The following is a 16,359-nucleotide window of genomic DNA, read 5'->3' as shown; positions in this document are numbered from 1 at the left end:
TAAGTTTTGTCCAAGGATCCAAAAAGACGTCAAAAAGTAAAGCTTGTTCTTTGAATAACTGAGCTTTAACTGAGATGTTTTTTAAATATTTATTTCCAGCGGCTTAAATTTATTTCATTTTTAATCATTCACATATTGATATATGTTTTGCAGTGAAATCTAAAACAAAACTACATTAAAAAATGGTCCAGACATGCTTTGGGGAAAAAAAAAAAAAGAGCAGCAACTTCTTCAATTATACCTGCCCTAAACCAACTAGACACAGTCTTTCTGGATAATCACATCTCATAGTTTAAGAAAACATGCACAGAAAGCTGGGAAAATTGGAGTCAGTAAGTCTACCATGAGAACAGCTTAAGTAACATATAAGAAAGCACTCTAAGCACCTCTGAATATTCCCATAAGGACAACAGGTGTCTGTTCTGCCTTACATCTTGACTCACTGAGTAGATACTGAGCAAAGTCAACACTTACAGGAACAAATTCTTATTATAGCATTTGAGAAATCAAACTTCAGCCCCAGCACATGCTATAGGCTTTAAGCATCACATTGAAAATTAACTTTCCATCAGGTTTTTTAAACAGAATCTCCACATTACTTTGATTTTTATCCTTACCTGAATCAGGATGAGTACAGTGATCCAGCATGAATGTAAAAAAGTTGGCTAGCTGAGTATGGAAAAGAACAAACACATACTCATTAGTTTAGGGGATCCAACAAGCATTAACATTCTTTTTCCTTACTTTACTTACTAAACTAGCTATTTCCAATTAAGCAGATCTAAGACACTACTGCATGTTCCCATAGCACCAGCCTGCAATAACGATGCAACTTGTATCCTTCTACAGAAATGGTTTACTCCTTTCCTTCTTTGCTATGAATTAGCAGGTTGATGCTAGCTGAATACTTAAAAAGTCCCAGAGCCGTATCAATGCTGCTGACAATTTTGAGTGTAATTCATCTTGTCCATCACCCACACTACTTGCCTAGGACCTCCTTTGTAGTCAATAGAAATATACTCCTACAGCGCACTGAACTGACTTTAGACCCTGATGGTAGGATGAACACAAAGCCCGGGAAGTTCCTAATCACCTGTACTGATGTGCTGAGACACAGATATCTCTGTTGCACATATCTTGCCTCACAGCCATGGTTAAGATGACCTGCAATCCCTGGCTAACAGAGCTGTTCCACAGGAACCTCTAACCTAGATATGGTTGTACAGCCAGAATGGTGTCCTGCTGCTTGCGTAGTTATATATACATATATATGTCTGTATACACACAACTTAATTAGTTCATGTGCAAGGCAGGGAATCACTTTTATTATACAGGACACAGCTTTGTGGGGAGAAATAACCACATATCCTTTCTGTTTATGTGTAGCTTCAGTCCTTTGGGGATAACAGAACTGCTTGTACAGGAAGAAGTAAAAATTACAAACCTGGAGTTGATCTTGCTCATCAGCATATTCGATTGACTGAAAGATACTCAGAGAATAGCGGCGCCTTGTCTCTAGCCGGGCCTTTGTAAAGCGGTACCAGTTCTGGATGAGGATAGCAGCTCTAATGGCTGTCAAAACAGAAAACAAGGGAGTACACATGGATGCGGTGTAATCTACAATGAAAACACATGTGCCACCTTTTCAGAATTTTGCAGACAGATGACAAATTCCGTCCGTTATGCACAGTCGACATTAAAATGAAACTCTGTAAAAGTGAGACTGAAAAAACATTTTCTAATATTTGTTTCTTTCTTCAGAGACAGATCCCAATCTAGATGATTTGCTCAGGCCTATATTGTTAGAAACCTGTCTCATTTCACTGTACTGAAGACAGCACCCATGTAAGAAGCCAGCCATGTTCAGCTGATGGGCAGTGCATGGGTTTTGGGAATGTGAGGAAAGGAAGCAGTTTTGGCCTACTAAAAAAATGTATTTCTTTACCAACCTACAGTAAAAAGCTTTAGACTTTGCAAGCCATAACATGAACATTGTGTAATGACAGAGTTTGTAACAGCCTCTTTTAACAGAAAACTTTTGCCTGCACAGAGGTATCAGCAAGCCAGTAAAATTCAAACTTTAGGATAAATACTAACAATGGTACTGAAGGGCAGAATATATTGCTTAAATAGATGTGCCAAAAGACACACAGGTATATCTTTGGTTAGTTTGAACAAAGGAACACTCACCCCAAGACTTCAATGGGACATGTCAGAAGACCATTTTGGACAATATGCTGAATACACACCCCACTCAGCACTTTAAGAAGTCATGTCTACCATCGTTCAAGTCTGGAAAACTGCTGGAAACTTCACTGAAGGACAATCACCAAGATTGCAGCCTAGAATAAAGGGCCTGCTGCCTATAGGCCCCACCCATGCCACAAACAGATCACATTCCCTTAGCTGCTCAGTTACAAGTTTATCAAGCAGAACAACACCTGTACAAAGAAATCCTGGGGTAGGCATTGTCCTGTGGGGAGAGCTCCTCACACCCATGTCAAGCAGTTAGTGCTGCGTGAACAGCTGCCACCAGCAAAAGCTGTGCAGTACAGGAGCAGCAGGATCTGATGCCCACTTGATCCCTCCCCATCATGCTGACAATCCTGCCTGCTACTCCTCACACCCAAAGAGAAGGGCAGCAGCTCTAAGGAGCCAGGTCACGAAATCTGGATGGCAGTAGCACTGCCAGCAGGAAGACAGGCAGTCTTGTCCTCAGCATTACAGGTGATAACTGCAGCTTCGACTGATGTGGAGTAAGGAGTGAAAGCCAAAGTCTGGAGGGGCTGTGCTCAGCCTGAAATAACCATGAGCTGGGGAGAGGAGGAACAGATGAGCGGTAACTTCCACTGTTTCACAGAGCTGTGTCTCTCTAGCGCTCTAAGGGCTCTTATCCAGAAAGATCAACTAACTTTGAGAAAATCATTCCTCTGTCACTGTTAACTGTTTAAGATCAGTAGAGAGGCATAAACGCACATTTCAGATACTTAGGGCATATATAAGTATGGATTTATAAGGAGGACATCCAGAGGAGGACACCATTTACTATACAAAATCAGAACAAAATGCAGCTACTGCCTGGTAGATGGAGCAGCTGAAGTAATGGCAAATTCAAATCTAGTCTTTTGCTTAAATTATGAGAGCACTAGCAGGGGCAGTCAAGAGGCATGACACGCATCACTGCATAACAGCAAGAGGAAGACGTACTGGATCCTACACCTGTCCCAGTGCAACCACATCGCCACCACCATATTCTTGCCTGACAACAAAAAGTAAAGTAAGGTAGGAGGCTGCTCTCAAGAGATGTCACATTTACTCACTTAAAGTTGAACATAATACTTTCTTGACTCATTCCTTACCTCTTTTCCCTCTACTCTCCACAGGATACCAGTAAATTAAGTAGACAGAAATGTCAAGCCTTTGCCTCCAGTCCTGCAGCTAACACCTCACTTCAAGGAGTTTCCTAAGGAACTCAACCATGAATAGCTCGACATAGGACACAGGAAAAAGTCTTTATGCTTCTGATCATGGGGGAACAAGTCAAAGCAGCTGCAGGGCAATTCTATCGAAGGTGCAAGGACCAAAAGAATACACTGATCTTAGCTCCTGACACTCCCAAGAACTAGAGCTCATTTCTGAGCAGAGGAACAGAAACAAAACTGAGACATTCTCTTGAATTCCCGAGTTTGACACATTCACCACTGCACAGCACTGCAAAATCATGAAAAATAGTAACAGAGGAAACTAAAACCAACACTAATGTCTTAACACAAATATGCTTCTATTTTGTTGCAATTGATACTGAAAAACAAAACAAGAAATAACAGCCAACAATTAATACTAATGTTTTTTTCTCCCTGCAAAGCTTTGTAATAGAGGGACAACAGTTTAGTCATTATTTCAGCTGTTCACAAATACCAGGAATTTTGAGACTAGGATGACCAGCACCTCTGAGTGAGAGTGATTTTTTTCTTAAACTGACAGTTACACAGGTAAAGAAAAGCCTCCATGAAAAAGTGATTCTATTAAAAAATTTATAACATTAAAGAAGCTTTTTAATAAAAATGCTTACAGGTGTCATAATAGCATGTTTGTTTATTTTGCCATTAATAAGTATACAGTATAGTTAAAGTGGTAGTTTTTTACCAGACAAGGCCACAAACAGTAAAGATTCCCATCCTACAGATATTGCATCCATCCTAAAGGAATCCTTCTGCCTAAAGGAAATGTAATCCTTATAGGACTAAGAGCATCCATTGTACTCTACATAAACTCTGAGATCCCTCTTCTTTTCTGTCCTTTCTGGAATTCCTCACCATCACAGACCTGAAAGCCTGACACATCACAGCAAGGCTGTCATCAACTTTTCTGTTTAGAGGAATACCTAAGGGGCAAAGCCACCAGCACAGAAACTGATTTCCAGCATCAGAACCATTAAACTTCCCATTAAAGCCCCCCCCAGGTTGCTTAATGGTCCTGAGCACTTAAGACAGCACCGTTCCACTGGTATCATCTAAGACAGATATGTATCAACCACTACGGTTAATGTTGCAAATCTAACAGAATATTTCCTGCCTTTTTTTTTTAATTGTGCTTATTACAGTGCTGTTATTCTCAGGACTGAATCAGAACATGATTTTCATACCAGGCTAAACTGCATCTGTAAAAGAAATTGTTATGAGTTGCAGAATGTCTCTACACCACAAGTACCTGTTAAATTCATGTTATTAATGCATTAGAGGGATATACAGCCTCAGGCTGCTGAGAGAACGACAGTTCAGCATCATTTGACTCCTGCTGAAATGCAGAAAGAATACCATCCAGCAACTGGAGAGGACAAAACACTGTTGAAGAAGCATACAAAACATTAAGCCAACTTTGGGGTAGTGAAGTCTGGCTCCACACCAATGTGTATTGATGGTTGTGGACTGAAAAGAGTGGCAGTCCCCATGCCCACTCCAAGTTTTTGCACCCTCAGAAATATTCCCAACCAACTCATCTCCAATGCCTCACAAGGTACATAGATGCATAGCATGCAAACCTGAAGAGGAAGGACTGCTTCCCAGTTGCACATGGGTCTGGGACTCCAGATGTTTCCATTCTACTTCCACTGCTGTAATACAGCATTGATGCTGCTGTGACAATTCAGTAGTGTTCACAAAGCTGAGGGCTACCCTTAAACCAGTCAGCTTGAATCCCTGTAGCCATGACTAAGCACTCCTGCCTCTTAGTCACCAGTTCCCTGTGACTTGTGTCCTGGCTTGTAACCAAAAAGAGCCTTTCTTTTCAACCGTGGTTGTTCAGCATAATCATCTCCTAAAACTATGCACAGTGCCATGTAACATGGCTCTTGGCAGACCTGTAAATTGTGCTTTAAAGACAAACCTCGAAAGAGAACACAAAGGGTCTGAACAAAGGTCTGAGACAATTCTGAAACAAAAGGATTTTTACCTTTACCTGTGCAAAGCCTGGTGTGTTCATACCAGGGTGTGGCACAATTAAAAGCAGGGGGGTGATGCATTAGTCTTTTAATTGAACAATTAACCAGGTACTGTGAGACTTCCAATCGACAGCCTCAGTGAGTGTCAGGGAGAATTTCAGGCCAGGCACTTGGTATGGCAGAAAACTGATTCTGAGTCATTGTAATAGCTCTGCTTTATTACACTTGTTTCATAACCAGGGTCACCAAGCAGCAAGGAAGTTTTTTTAGGGCAGTTTGCCCAGGAATCTTGTGTAGTGAAAAGGTATAAAAGGTCTCCCTCAATACCTTAGCCCATATGCTTTGCCAGTGACAGAACAAGCACAACACAGCTGAAATTTAGCCTCTGTCCCTAATGCTGTGAATCTTTTCCAACCCAATCTGTAGATGTTAGAGGTGGTCTACAGTTGCCTTCTGACCTCAGCCAGCATCTAAAAGCTAGGCACTCTTCTAAAAAGAAGATAATTAGCAAATCATTTTCCCTGAACAAGTATTTTGAAAACTAGACTGGAGGGAAATGCTACCTTGCAATCATCTTCTGGTGTTACAGAGAGAACAACCACTGACCCTGAAGACAAAGGCAGCACTCACCTTTCTCTGACCTTCTGTAAGCTACAGAACTGTTGCACCCCATGGTTCCAACGATGCTGCCCAAGTTTTAATTGCTGCAGATATGAAGCATGTTTCTCTCGGCTATTAGCGTCACACACATTTCCTGTGTTGTTCCTTCAGTGATGAGGATTATACCCCTCTGGGCTCCTGGACTCATCCTAGCACTCCTAACAGGGAGAGGATCAGGAGAGAGAGAGATATTTAAAAAAAAAAAAAAAAAGAAAAAAAAAAAAAAGTGTTTCACAACACAGAATCTAAAGAACCTACAGCTCATAACCAATTACTGTACAGCACATCCCACAAAAACTGGACCTGATGAACCATACTAGGTTTCTTTTTCACATCTGATAACTATCAATTTGCATTCAAGAAGATGAACTCAGTAATTAATACAGCTTACTCCTTACATGTTAGCTGAAAGCTGATATGCAACACTGATTTCTTAATCTGAAGCATAGCTATTTAAAGCCTTACTACTAGGGACAAGGGACTACAGAGGCACGTCACTCTTCATTCTTGTGATTTGAAAATTGGAACTGTAGAATTTTAAGGACTTTAAATTACATCTGATACTACTGCTAAAACAACCCCAAACATCAGCCCTACTAACACTCTACTGATTTGAAAAGTTGCCCTACCACCCCATTTATCACTTTATCTCTCAGTGTAACCATCACCAAATTTACAAGGAGAGACAGTGGCATAGCAAAGTGCTTCATTATCAGATTTCATTTAAAGAAAATATCACATTTTCTGTTGCACTTCTATAGAAACATTCTAAATAAAAGATTTGGTTTCATTAAATAAACGAACAAAGTACATTTTGCAGTGTGGCCTTTTGGCCTTTTCTCCTGGCACTTGATCAGCTCTTCAATAAATGTTATCACTTATAATGCAATACACCTCCTAATCAACAAGTTCAAATGAATACAATTCCCTTGAGATACAAATGGGTTAATTTCTGAGTAACAAGAAAGTCACTGATGCTCTTAGAGAGACTGAACTTTGTTTTAGCTAAAGATTTCTTGTATGATCACACTGACCCCTCTCTCTCTCTCTGTCTCCAGGAATACATTTCTCTTTAGCATGTCTGATGTCTAAATTACCGCATTTGTTGTTTTGTTTCATTGATATTCTTTTTCTTTTGAGTTCTAAAACAAAGAAGAAATTCATCAGCATAAGATGAATGCTTAACTACCATTCTTTTCCTTTGGCTTTACTAGCAGAAGTAAAAATAGGAGGAGGATAAGAGAGAGGAAAACATAAATGCATAACTAGCCCATTTTCAATTTCAATGGTTAGAATACATTTATTGTTGTAGGACTATTTACAGGTTTTATATATTATTACACATTATTACATATCATGTTATGTTATGTGATGTTTGTTATGTTACATGATGTTAATACTGCACAACTTTTTAGTTGTGGGGCTGCTTTTCAGGGTCCCACAACACCAGGGTATCCTACACGTGAGCTTGATCTGCCACCTTCTTTCAGGAAAGAAGGATTTTAGGGTTTTTTCTCCACAACGGACTGCTTTTCCTCCCTCTGAAGGAGCTGGCATGAAATCAAAAAAGTGCTGTTACATTAATTTTGAGCCAACTGTAACATTAATTTTGAACCAATCAATGGCTTTGACAGCATCAAATACAGCACTGACATTGCTAATAGCTCAAATTTGTCTTCACTCCAAACAACTGTTGTTCTACTGAATACCATCTCCTCACTTGCCCTCTTAGGAGAATCTCAAGTATTCATTAGTCCATCTCAAACCAGCCACCCACAACTTGAATTGTGATCTAAAGGCTAGAACCAAGAGCAAAAAGATCTTACAATCTAAATCCTGTTGCAGCAAGCCTATCTTCATTAGAGGGTTGGTCAGCATATGCCCAGCATCTGGGCAACAGGAGCCCCAAACAGAACCACCATGGCCCTCAGGACTCCATCCAAGACAGGGCAAACAATGGGCTGACCCAAGAAACGGGAATCTGAATCACTATCGCACCTTACTTTCAATGACTTAAGCTTTTCTCCCAGTCATCCTCACTCTTCCCCCACCTATCTCTTAAATTCATGGACTTCTATCACCTCCTTGAGCAAAAAAAATATAAGAAAGAGACATAGGAGCAGAAGTTTTATGGTGATAGCAGTAAATGAAGCCTGAAACATACACTCAAAGCTTGGAAGAAAATTTGCACAAATATATCCTATCATTAAACCTCTTAAAAAGGCCAAATCAGGCCCTCAAAGAGCTTGTGCAGGGGAATAATCATCACCTTCAGTCCCAAATATATGCATCCTAAAAGGGCCATAGCGAACATTCAAACTGCTACCCTATTTCCCCATGGCTTCTCAGATGGCCACAAAGCCATCCTGGGCTGCCAACCTGCATGTCAAGACTCCAGACTAGCCACACCCACTGAAGACCCCCACAAGCAGGGTCTCCACCCAGGCCCAGCAAATTCACTTTCTGCCCTTGTCGACCTAAAGAATCATGAATAGGGGGATCAAGCCACTGTGGAAAGAGCCAGTGCCTCCCCCAGGCCAGGGCTCTTCCTTGCTCCTAATTGAGCCACTCCAAAGGAAGAAATCTGCTCCAAAGGCCTTCTATGGGGAAGAAGGTTGAAAATCAAGCATTTGAAATGACAGAGTCATTTCTGTAAGCTATTTACTATGCAATGTAGCAATGTCTAGCGAAGAATCATTTCCCATTACAAAATTTCCCCAAATGTTGGCTGATGAAATGGGAAGCTGGGATCTTACCAAGGTATTTAAAAAGGCTTCAGAGATACAAGGACAGTGGATGAGAATTTGGGACATAATGTTCTGGATACTATACCACTTATTTACTCTTAAGAGAGAATCTGTCATGTTCACTAAAAAGCAATTCAATTTCTACAAGTCAGTGGTCTCTCCCATTTTTAGATATAACTTCAAGAAATTACTACATTTCTCTCAGTTCAGCAAGAAGGCAATTTTGTGATGGACAAGCACTGAATACACAACCCATCCACTGAAGCAAAATAAAATGTCATTCCAATCACGCCAATAGACATGCATCAAGCTAAGCCGGAGTGGCACATGCTGCTCTTTTTCTGGATAGGAGTCACTGAAGGTTACACTGCAACAAGTGCTCAGAAATTTGGCTTTCAGAACCTGAGCTGTCAAGAGCCTGATTTACAGAGATGATGAATCAGCACCATTTGATCTGGATGTAATAGGTGCTGCCAAAAATCAATCATGCCTCCAGTTTGTCAGTCATGTAAAGACCAGGCTGCCTCAAGAATAATGGAAATCTTGTAAAGATTTATAGCTGACTTTTAATGAAATCAGGCTGCAGGTCCTTTGGGCAGAGAACCATCCTTTCAAGCATACCTTATGTTTTAACATGAGTCGAGCTGTGCTACTGGCAGACAAGTGTAAGCTAGGTCAAGCCTGAGAATATGGAAGCCATAGAAATAAGAGCCACTAGGTTTCAATTTCTTATTCTTGCTTCATTTCATTTGTTTCTTACCTTTGATAAAGAATGAAACCTTTATTTATGTTGGGGTGGGATTTCCACTATTATGCTACTTCCCCTGCAAGTTGTTTCAATGGCTATTTCCAGCAACGTGACTCCCTTCCCTACTCGTCCCTTTCTCAACCATATTTGTGAACAGGTAGTTATGATCACCTCCTATAACCTGTTGTAGAAGGTACCTCTGCTTGGAGAGAGGTTTCTCTGCTTGGGACAGGTTTCTCCATAAAGATCAGATGGATGGATGGATGGATGGATGGGTGGATGCTTCCAGTGGCAGGGGCTTTCCTTTGATGTCTTTTTTGCTATCAATTTTTAAATTTTCTGTGACTCACAGACCTTTTTTTAGAGTTGTTTTCCTCTGGAAATGAGGACTGCAGAGAACCAGGAAATTCTATAACATGGGTTTATGATGAATTTTCTTCTGTGCATTGTTGAGGGAATGAGGCACAAAAGAGCAAAATACCATAGAGAAGAGAACTCAGTCATTACATCACAACACCCAGGTTAGCACCTGCAGAGAGACACTCTTCAAAACTGTCTTGTTGTCAAAGTTGGGATTGTCAAGGACAGGGATCTAGAGATGAGTTAAAGATTTCATTAGCTAAAAGACCCACTCTGCAGAAAGTGGGATGAAGCAGCCACAGCCAACTAATAAGAGTGAAAGAGAACCTGGCTATGGCACAAGACCTGTAATTTTGACACCAGTGCTGCATTTGGTCTGCCCAGGGGCTGGTATGAGAACATCAAACATAGGCAAAGCAGTATGTGTTAAGGTCTCTTGTTATTTTGCATCCATGAGATAAACTGACATAAAGTGACTTTTAGTGATTTTATCTATCTATCTATCTATCGATCTATCTATCTATCTATCTATCTATCTATCTGTCTATAGTTATATATCTGAAAGAAAGAAAGGAGAAAGCTTTTCTGTTTACAGACAATTTCTTCAGCCTGCTCACAGAAACAAGGCTAAGCTCAATATAGAATTGATGGAATCATTTCTAGCAATGGCTAGATCTCAGTGTTTGGGCCAGGAATCACTAGGGAATTGATATAGTAAGATACCAGAAAGCCAGCAAAGCCTGAAAGAGAATAGGATGAAGACAGACCAGCTCATTAAGGTGCACTCCTATTCCTGAGCCCAAAAATGCACTGCAAAAAGAAATAAAAGCAAGAGTTGCAAAGGTGTGAACATGCAGAGATTGCTCAAGCAATCCTTGAGTTCAGGAACTGCATGCATATCCAAAGAGAATCTGTAGAAAAATGATGGAAGAATGCCAGTTCATGTTATTGACAATCAATAAAGGATACATTTACACAAAACATTTGCACTTTTCTGAGCAAAAAATAAACAAAGCAAGCAGCCTCATTTTTTGCACCACAAGACTTTGGGGAGAATGATTTTAAAAAAGAGGGGGAGTAGCAAATACAAGTGCACAAATGGGGTGCAGATCACTTTGAAGTATAAGCAAAGCCATCACATTACTTTCCAGAAATGTTAAATGCCTCTAGGAGGAGATTCCTTTAGGAAGTAAGGAGAAAACTAAAAAACCTGAAGCAAAGTCTAGTAAACCAGACCTGACCAGAGCAAAAAGTTAACAACCATTGTAAACAAAATCAGAATCATGAGCTGTCCTGCAGTTAATGAGCAGGGTCTTAATGACACCCCATTTAATTCTCCTTACTTGAAGGGGGAAAGTGGTCAAAAAGCAAAACTCCAGAATAAATGTGTTGAAATCTGAGTGAGTTTAAAAATGAAATTCATGCTTCAGCTGAAATTCATATTGGTTTTAATAAAGTTTAAGTTAAGCATCAGAACAAGGTTAAAAATTATCAACATAAAATTAATTTTTCCTAAAACAAAAAGTACATGAACTACAGCAATCTCAAAGCTATTTGATCTCATCTGGACTCAGAAGTTCTGAATGACGATCCAGTCCAGCTCAAACTTTATAGTTTTAAGCACATTGGTTTTTCTCAGGGTAAAATCACAAATACATCCCATATACATTCCTTACACAGACTTAGGATGAAGTCAATTTACTCTTTAAAAGTGAGCTTATATATATATATATATATATACACACACCCATATATATATATATACACATATCCCCCGCCCAAAGCTATTACCTGTTTTTTCATTCTGCTTCAGCAATACCGAGATTTTTTCTACAAGAGTACCTTTAGGAGATTCTTTTTTAAGAGAAAGCAGCCCCTTTTTGGAAGGAGAACTGCACAACAAGGGGTGCAGCTCTGCAGAACAGGTGCTCCAATTCTCTCTGGGGCTCTGGCGCTCAGAGGCTGCAATGCACTTGCTCTCCACCTATTTGTACAGCTTCCTGAGAGGAAATTTCTTGAGCGCTGCTCTTCAGAAACAGTCAGGGGAAAACGCCATTTTCATCGTCCAGCCTGATGTGAAAGCTCATGGCTGCAGCCCTCCAGCTGCGCTGTACGCGTGCTGTTGAAAAGCTGTTTTGTCACATGCCTCCTGAATCTCAGGCAGAGAAAGGGATGAGCTGAAGTTATCTGCTTCGCATCCGAGGTCACATGATTTCTTTCAAGAGGAACGGCCTTTCTGCTGTGTTGAGGCAATGATTTGCATTTTAGCAGATCTAGCACACCGGAAAAAAACATAAGGGCTGTCCAGGTATTTGGTCATCTGATGTGACTGGCATGGTTACGAAAGCCCTTAAGGAGAGAATTACTGAATCTACCATGAGGCACTGTATCTGCATGTTAGTGATATGGGTGTTCTCCAAAACATTCAGTCATACCCAGATAATGGGACAGGTATGAAGCACTCAGATCTTGCCCTCAAAAGCACTACACTAATGCCTGTACATTTCATTTCTTCATGTGCATTCACATGTTCTCCCCATAAACATGTGACTGGAACTCTGGATTCGGTTCATGTTTTGGCTCATCTGCTCTTGAGCGACTACTGGCAAGGGACCAGACAAGCCAGGAACGCTGCAGCATTGCTCCCCTGTGCGGTCAGGAAGGTGTGGTGCCGCATGCTTTGAAATCAAACTCTGACCCCTGGCAGCAGGGCCCGCACCTCTAACCTAGCTCCTTGCCACGCTGACCACGGACTCAGTCACAGCAGAGGCGCCGAGGGAAGGGCAGAGCCGTCACGCCCAAGGGGATCTGTTACTGTTCACTGCTAGCACAACAGCCCCGGAGGAATCTGCTGCTTCTGGCAGTGTATCGGTAGCATGGGGACACTGCAATTTTGAACACACACACACACACACACCCCCCACCAAACTATTCAAAAATATGAGGTGTCAGTACAAGTACGGTATTTTAACATCACCAGTACAGTCTTGGGCCCGGTCCTTGGCATCATTCATCCTCATCCTCGACACACCACCTTTTCCCCCAGTCTGTCCTTCCACTCCTCTCCGAAAGCTGGGGAAGGGCTGCTTGCTGCTGTGCAGGGTGATGGAACAGAGTATAGCAGCCACTTCTGTGGGGTCAGTGTGAGGAACTGAGTCCAAAGAGACCACAGGTTATCAGGCATGCTGTGGTGGGAGAAAGCTCCACACAGATTGGCACAAGATGGGGATCACCACGCCCCTTGCTCTGCAGCCTCTCCTCGTGGCAGAGTCCCACCAAGACTGGCTAGGGAGCAGAAGATTTCTGAGAACAGAGACAAACTAAGTTCTTCACCCTCCTACCCCTGCTCCAAAGGTCTAATAATACTGTAACAAGGTATTTTCCGGATTTTTTTTCCATCAGTCTGGTGGCAGTCCTAGAGGCATCAACCACCAACCACTGTGAAGGACAAAGTGATGAAATCGTCTTTTGGGACTGACAACTGCCCTTACTGTGACAGAACATATGCATTTATTAATGTGAAAAAGATATTTAAAGTCCCAAACCAGCAAAGCAGAAGGCACTGTGTGAATGCACTGGTTTGATTGACTGAGCTAGCCTTTGGAGTTCTAGAATCCCAGACACAAGCTTCCACTTTCAAAGCTGTTCCTCTCCTGTGAGATGAGACAGTAAACAGAACATACCAGGTGCAATAATTCTGCTTGACCCAGAAGAGTTTTGATGTTTGTTTTTCTGGCAGAATGCATTTTCCCTGATAAGAATTACAGTAGCTAATCATTTATGTATGATCACACTGTTCTGCCAAAATGCATGCAAACAAAAATACATCATAACCTCTCTCCACTGCATGCTGGGGATACACATTATTTATGAAACATTTACTGTACCTGATAAATTCATCTATATTGGCATTTACCAAGATCTCTGCATAATGAGAGGCTACAAGATCTGTTCCAATGGCCAACAAATCCATCAGAAAGGTTTCATCCAAGATCAGTGGGAGAGGAATCAAACTTTTAGCTGTTAGGTTCTGTAGGACATAAAGTCTCCACTGTCTGTTTTCTTTTGTTTTTCACAGAAGTTGTCCACCTGTCTTAATGACGTGACCAAGCAACCTGATGAAGAGTCAGTCTTTCTGGACTGAGAGACCTCTCCAGTTACCTGTGGGGATCACAATAACATGCAACTTGAGGAAACACAAATTTGCTTTCCAAATTAACCTTTCCTGTTCGAGTCCAAGAACACAGGCTGTACCAAACAAGGCCATTCTACCTAGGGCAAAGAGAACATACCAGTCCCACAAGGTCACACACACTACCGCAATTTTGTTCAGTGGTCATGTATTACAAGCACACTTAAGATGATGAAAAGGGTTTTAGCATCAACAGCTGTAACAGAAAGTAGGCCAAAATATTCTGACAATATGTTGTTGAGCAGTCTAGCATGACAAGAAAAAACGAAGTTATGTTACTAGTGCAGAAATCAGGACATCCCTTTACAAGCAGCTCTTCCTGATGTAATAGCACATATTCGGTTTTCCAAATACTTTGGAAACATTAACCTCCTGACAGAGCCTCCATGCAGGCATTCCTCATACATAATTCAAACTCTGCTTCAGGCCTATTTCTCAGAAGCACCCACTACAAAGTGATTGTAACCAATATTTTTCAGAAAAACTGAAGATAATCACAGTCAAAGTGATTGTGCTGTCAGAGCCCTTACTGTGATTCCCCTCCTCTTACCCTACCAAGCTCAAAGAAGTATTTTTATGTGACCCAACAATTTAAAAGTACTAGCCAGGGGAAAAGTCCCTGTCTGAGAGACCTAGATATCCAGTCACAAACAGAAAGAATAACAAGACAGAGGAAATTGAGAGAAATAAATGTCCAGAACAATTCTAAATTCTGTCTCAGTCAGTTAGATGACAGAACTCTGTTCTCACAAACCCAAAGGAGTAGGTTAATTTGGGTGAACAGGAAAAGACATCTCCCCCCCACTGACAAGTCTGGGTGAGATGATGAATAAATAGCATTGAAACTAGTAAGGATGCTAGTTTCAATGTCAGGCAAAAAAACCACAAAATCAGAAATGTGAAAGAAAGGCAGTTGTAGGGCCTCCAAACTCCCAAAGGCCAAAAAACTAGACCAGAACACTATGGAAGCATTAGGATACCTTCTGTAAAAATGAGAACAATTTTTTTTAAAAAAGGAAAATTTCCCAAATTATCAGTTGAATGCAGATTATTCTGGGAAGCAATGACTAATGACCTAATTTGTGCAACTCTACTTCCCTCACAAGTTAGCTTCAGACTCCACTTAAGAGTTTATAGAGATGATAGCGATCTACAGCACTCGGGTTTTGCCAAACCTTAGTAAAGCAACATGAGGAAAAATAAATGGGCACAAGAATTGCCTAACAACAGCTTGATCTGCATTTGGTTGGTCTGGTGAACCATAAGGTGCACAGGCAGTGCAAAATCTACATCCTGAAGCCTCAAGCCTACCAGACTGCCTCCTCCCAAAAGGCATCTCTGGGTTAAACCAGACTCTCCAAGACAGGAGGGTACACAGATTTGACTGGCACACTAATGATCAGTATGCAAAAGGATTTTTAAAAAGCATTTTAAATTGTTTTTTAAAGACTGGGAACTGCCAACTACTAAGTGCAGCCATCACATACATGGTAGGCAGTCAGCAAAGTCTATGGAAATAATTTTATTCACCTTTGTTTTCATTTTATCCTTATGAAATTGCTTCTAATGGCAAAAAAGACAAAGTTTTCTATCTTGTAACACTGTCACCTGCTGCTTCAGCAAAATATTATTGATTTCAAGAGTCAAGGCAACCACAGTATTTACTACAAACCATACACTGTTTTGCTTATAGGCACCATATGCTTCTGAAAATTAACAAACTTGTCTTTTATATTCTAAATAATAGCTTCTGTTTGTAACTTTTAATCACAGTCCTGTAAACACTGTACAGGTGCCTTAATTGGTACTTCCACAAGCCACTCCCTTTGGGATGTGAGGATTTAGTATGGTGAGGACTGAGGTACTATGAATAGCACAAAACCCCAGGTAAAACATAATAAAAAAAGGCAATTATTGTGTGGTGTAACTTGACAAAAAGCTCCTGAATGAATGAGTACCTGATGCAGATGGGCACAGAACTGCACTGAAACAGCTGCGCTGCTCTGTACCCTCACAAAGAGCCATCTTCCGCAGTAGCAGCACCATAAACCCGCAACCTAAGTAATCTTGGATACTGCTGGATGGGAGTAGGGGCTGAGCAGATGCTTAGAGGAGCTCGATCAGCTTCCCTTTAACAAAGACACACCTACGAACGCTTAGACCTCATCGTGCTACTTCCCATGTAACAAATTTTTTTTTTTTTTTTTTTTTT

General features: G+C 41.0%; 1 protein-coding gene across 3 annotated transcripts in view; it reads right to left on the bottom strand.

Annotated features, from left to right (window-relative positions):
• Positions 1–12,179, bottom strand: part of PPEF1 (protein phosphatase with EF-hand domain 1) — a 36,232-nt gene extending 24,053 nt beyond the window's left edge. Inside the window, exons 1-4 of one of the 3 annotated variants that reach the window (XM_026867885.1) lie at positions 11,747–12,179; positions 6,071–6,258; positions 1,445–1,617; positions 618–669 (exon numbers count right to left, since the gene is read on the bottom strand). In XM_026867885.1, coding sequence (XP_026723686.1) covers positions 618–669; positions 1,445–1,617; positions 6,071–6,113 — 268 coding nt within the window. In that variant the 5' untranslated portion in view covers positions 6,114–6,258; positions 11,747–12,179. The remainder of the gene's footprint in view (positions 1–617; positions 670–1,444; positions 1,618–6,070; positions 6,259–11,746) is intronic. The other 2 variants (XM_026867894.1, XM_026867901.1) reach the window with 2 other exon arrangements.
• Positions 12,180–16,359: the final 4,180 nt, after the last annotated feature.

The sequence above is a fragment of the Athene cunicularia genome (assembly GCF_003259725.1).
Source record: "Athene cunicularia isolate RWA chromosome 1 unlocalized genomic scaffold, athCun1 chr1_part1, whole genome shotgun sequence".
NCBI classification, from domain to species: Eukaryota; Metazoa; Chordata; class Aves; order Strigiformes; family Strigidae; genus Athene; species Athene cunicularia.
Note: the sequence above shows the minus strand (reverse complement) of the source record. Positions and strands in the feature narration are given on the sequence as shown.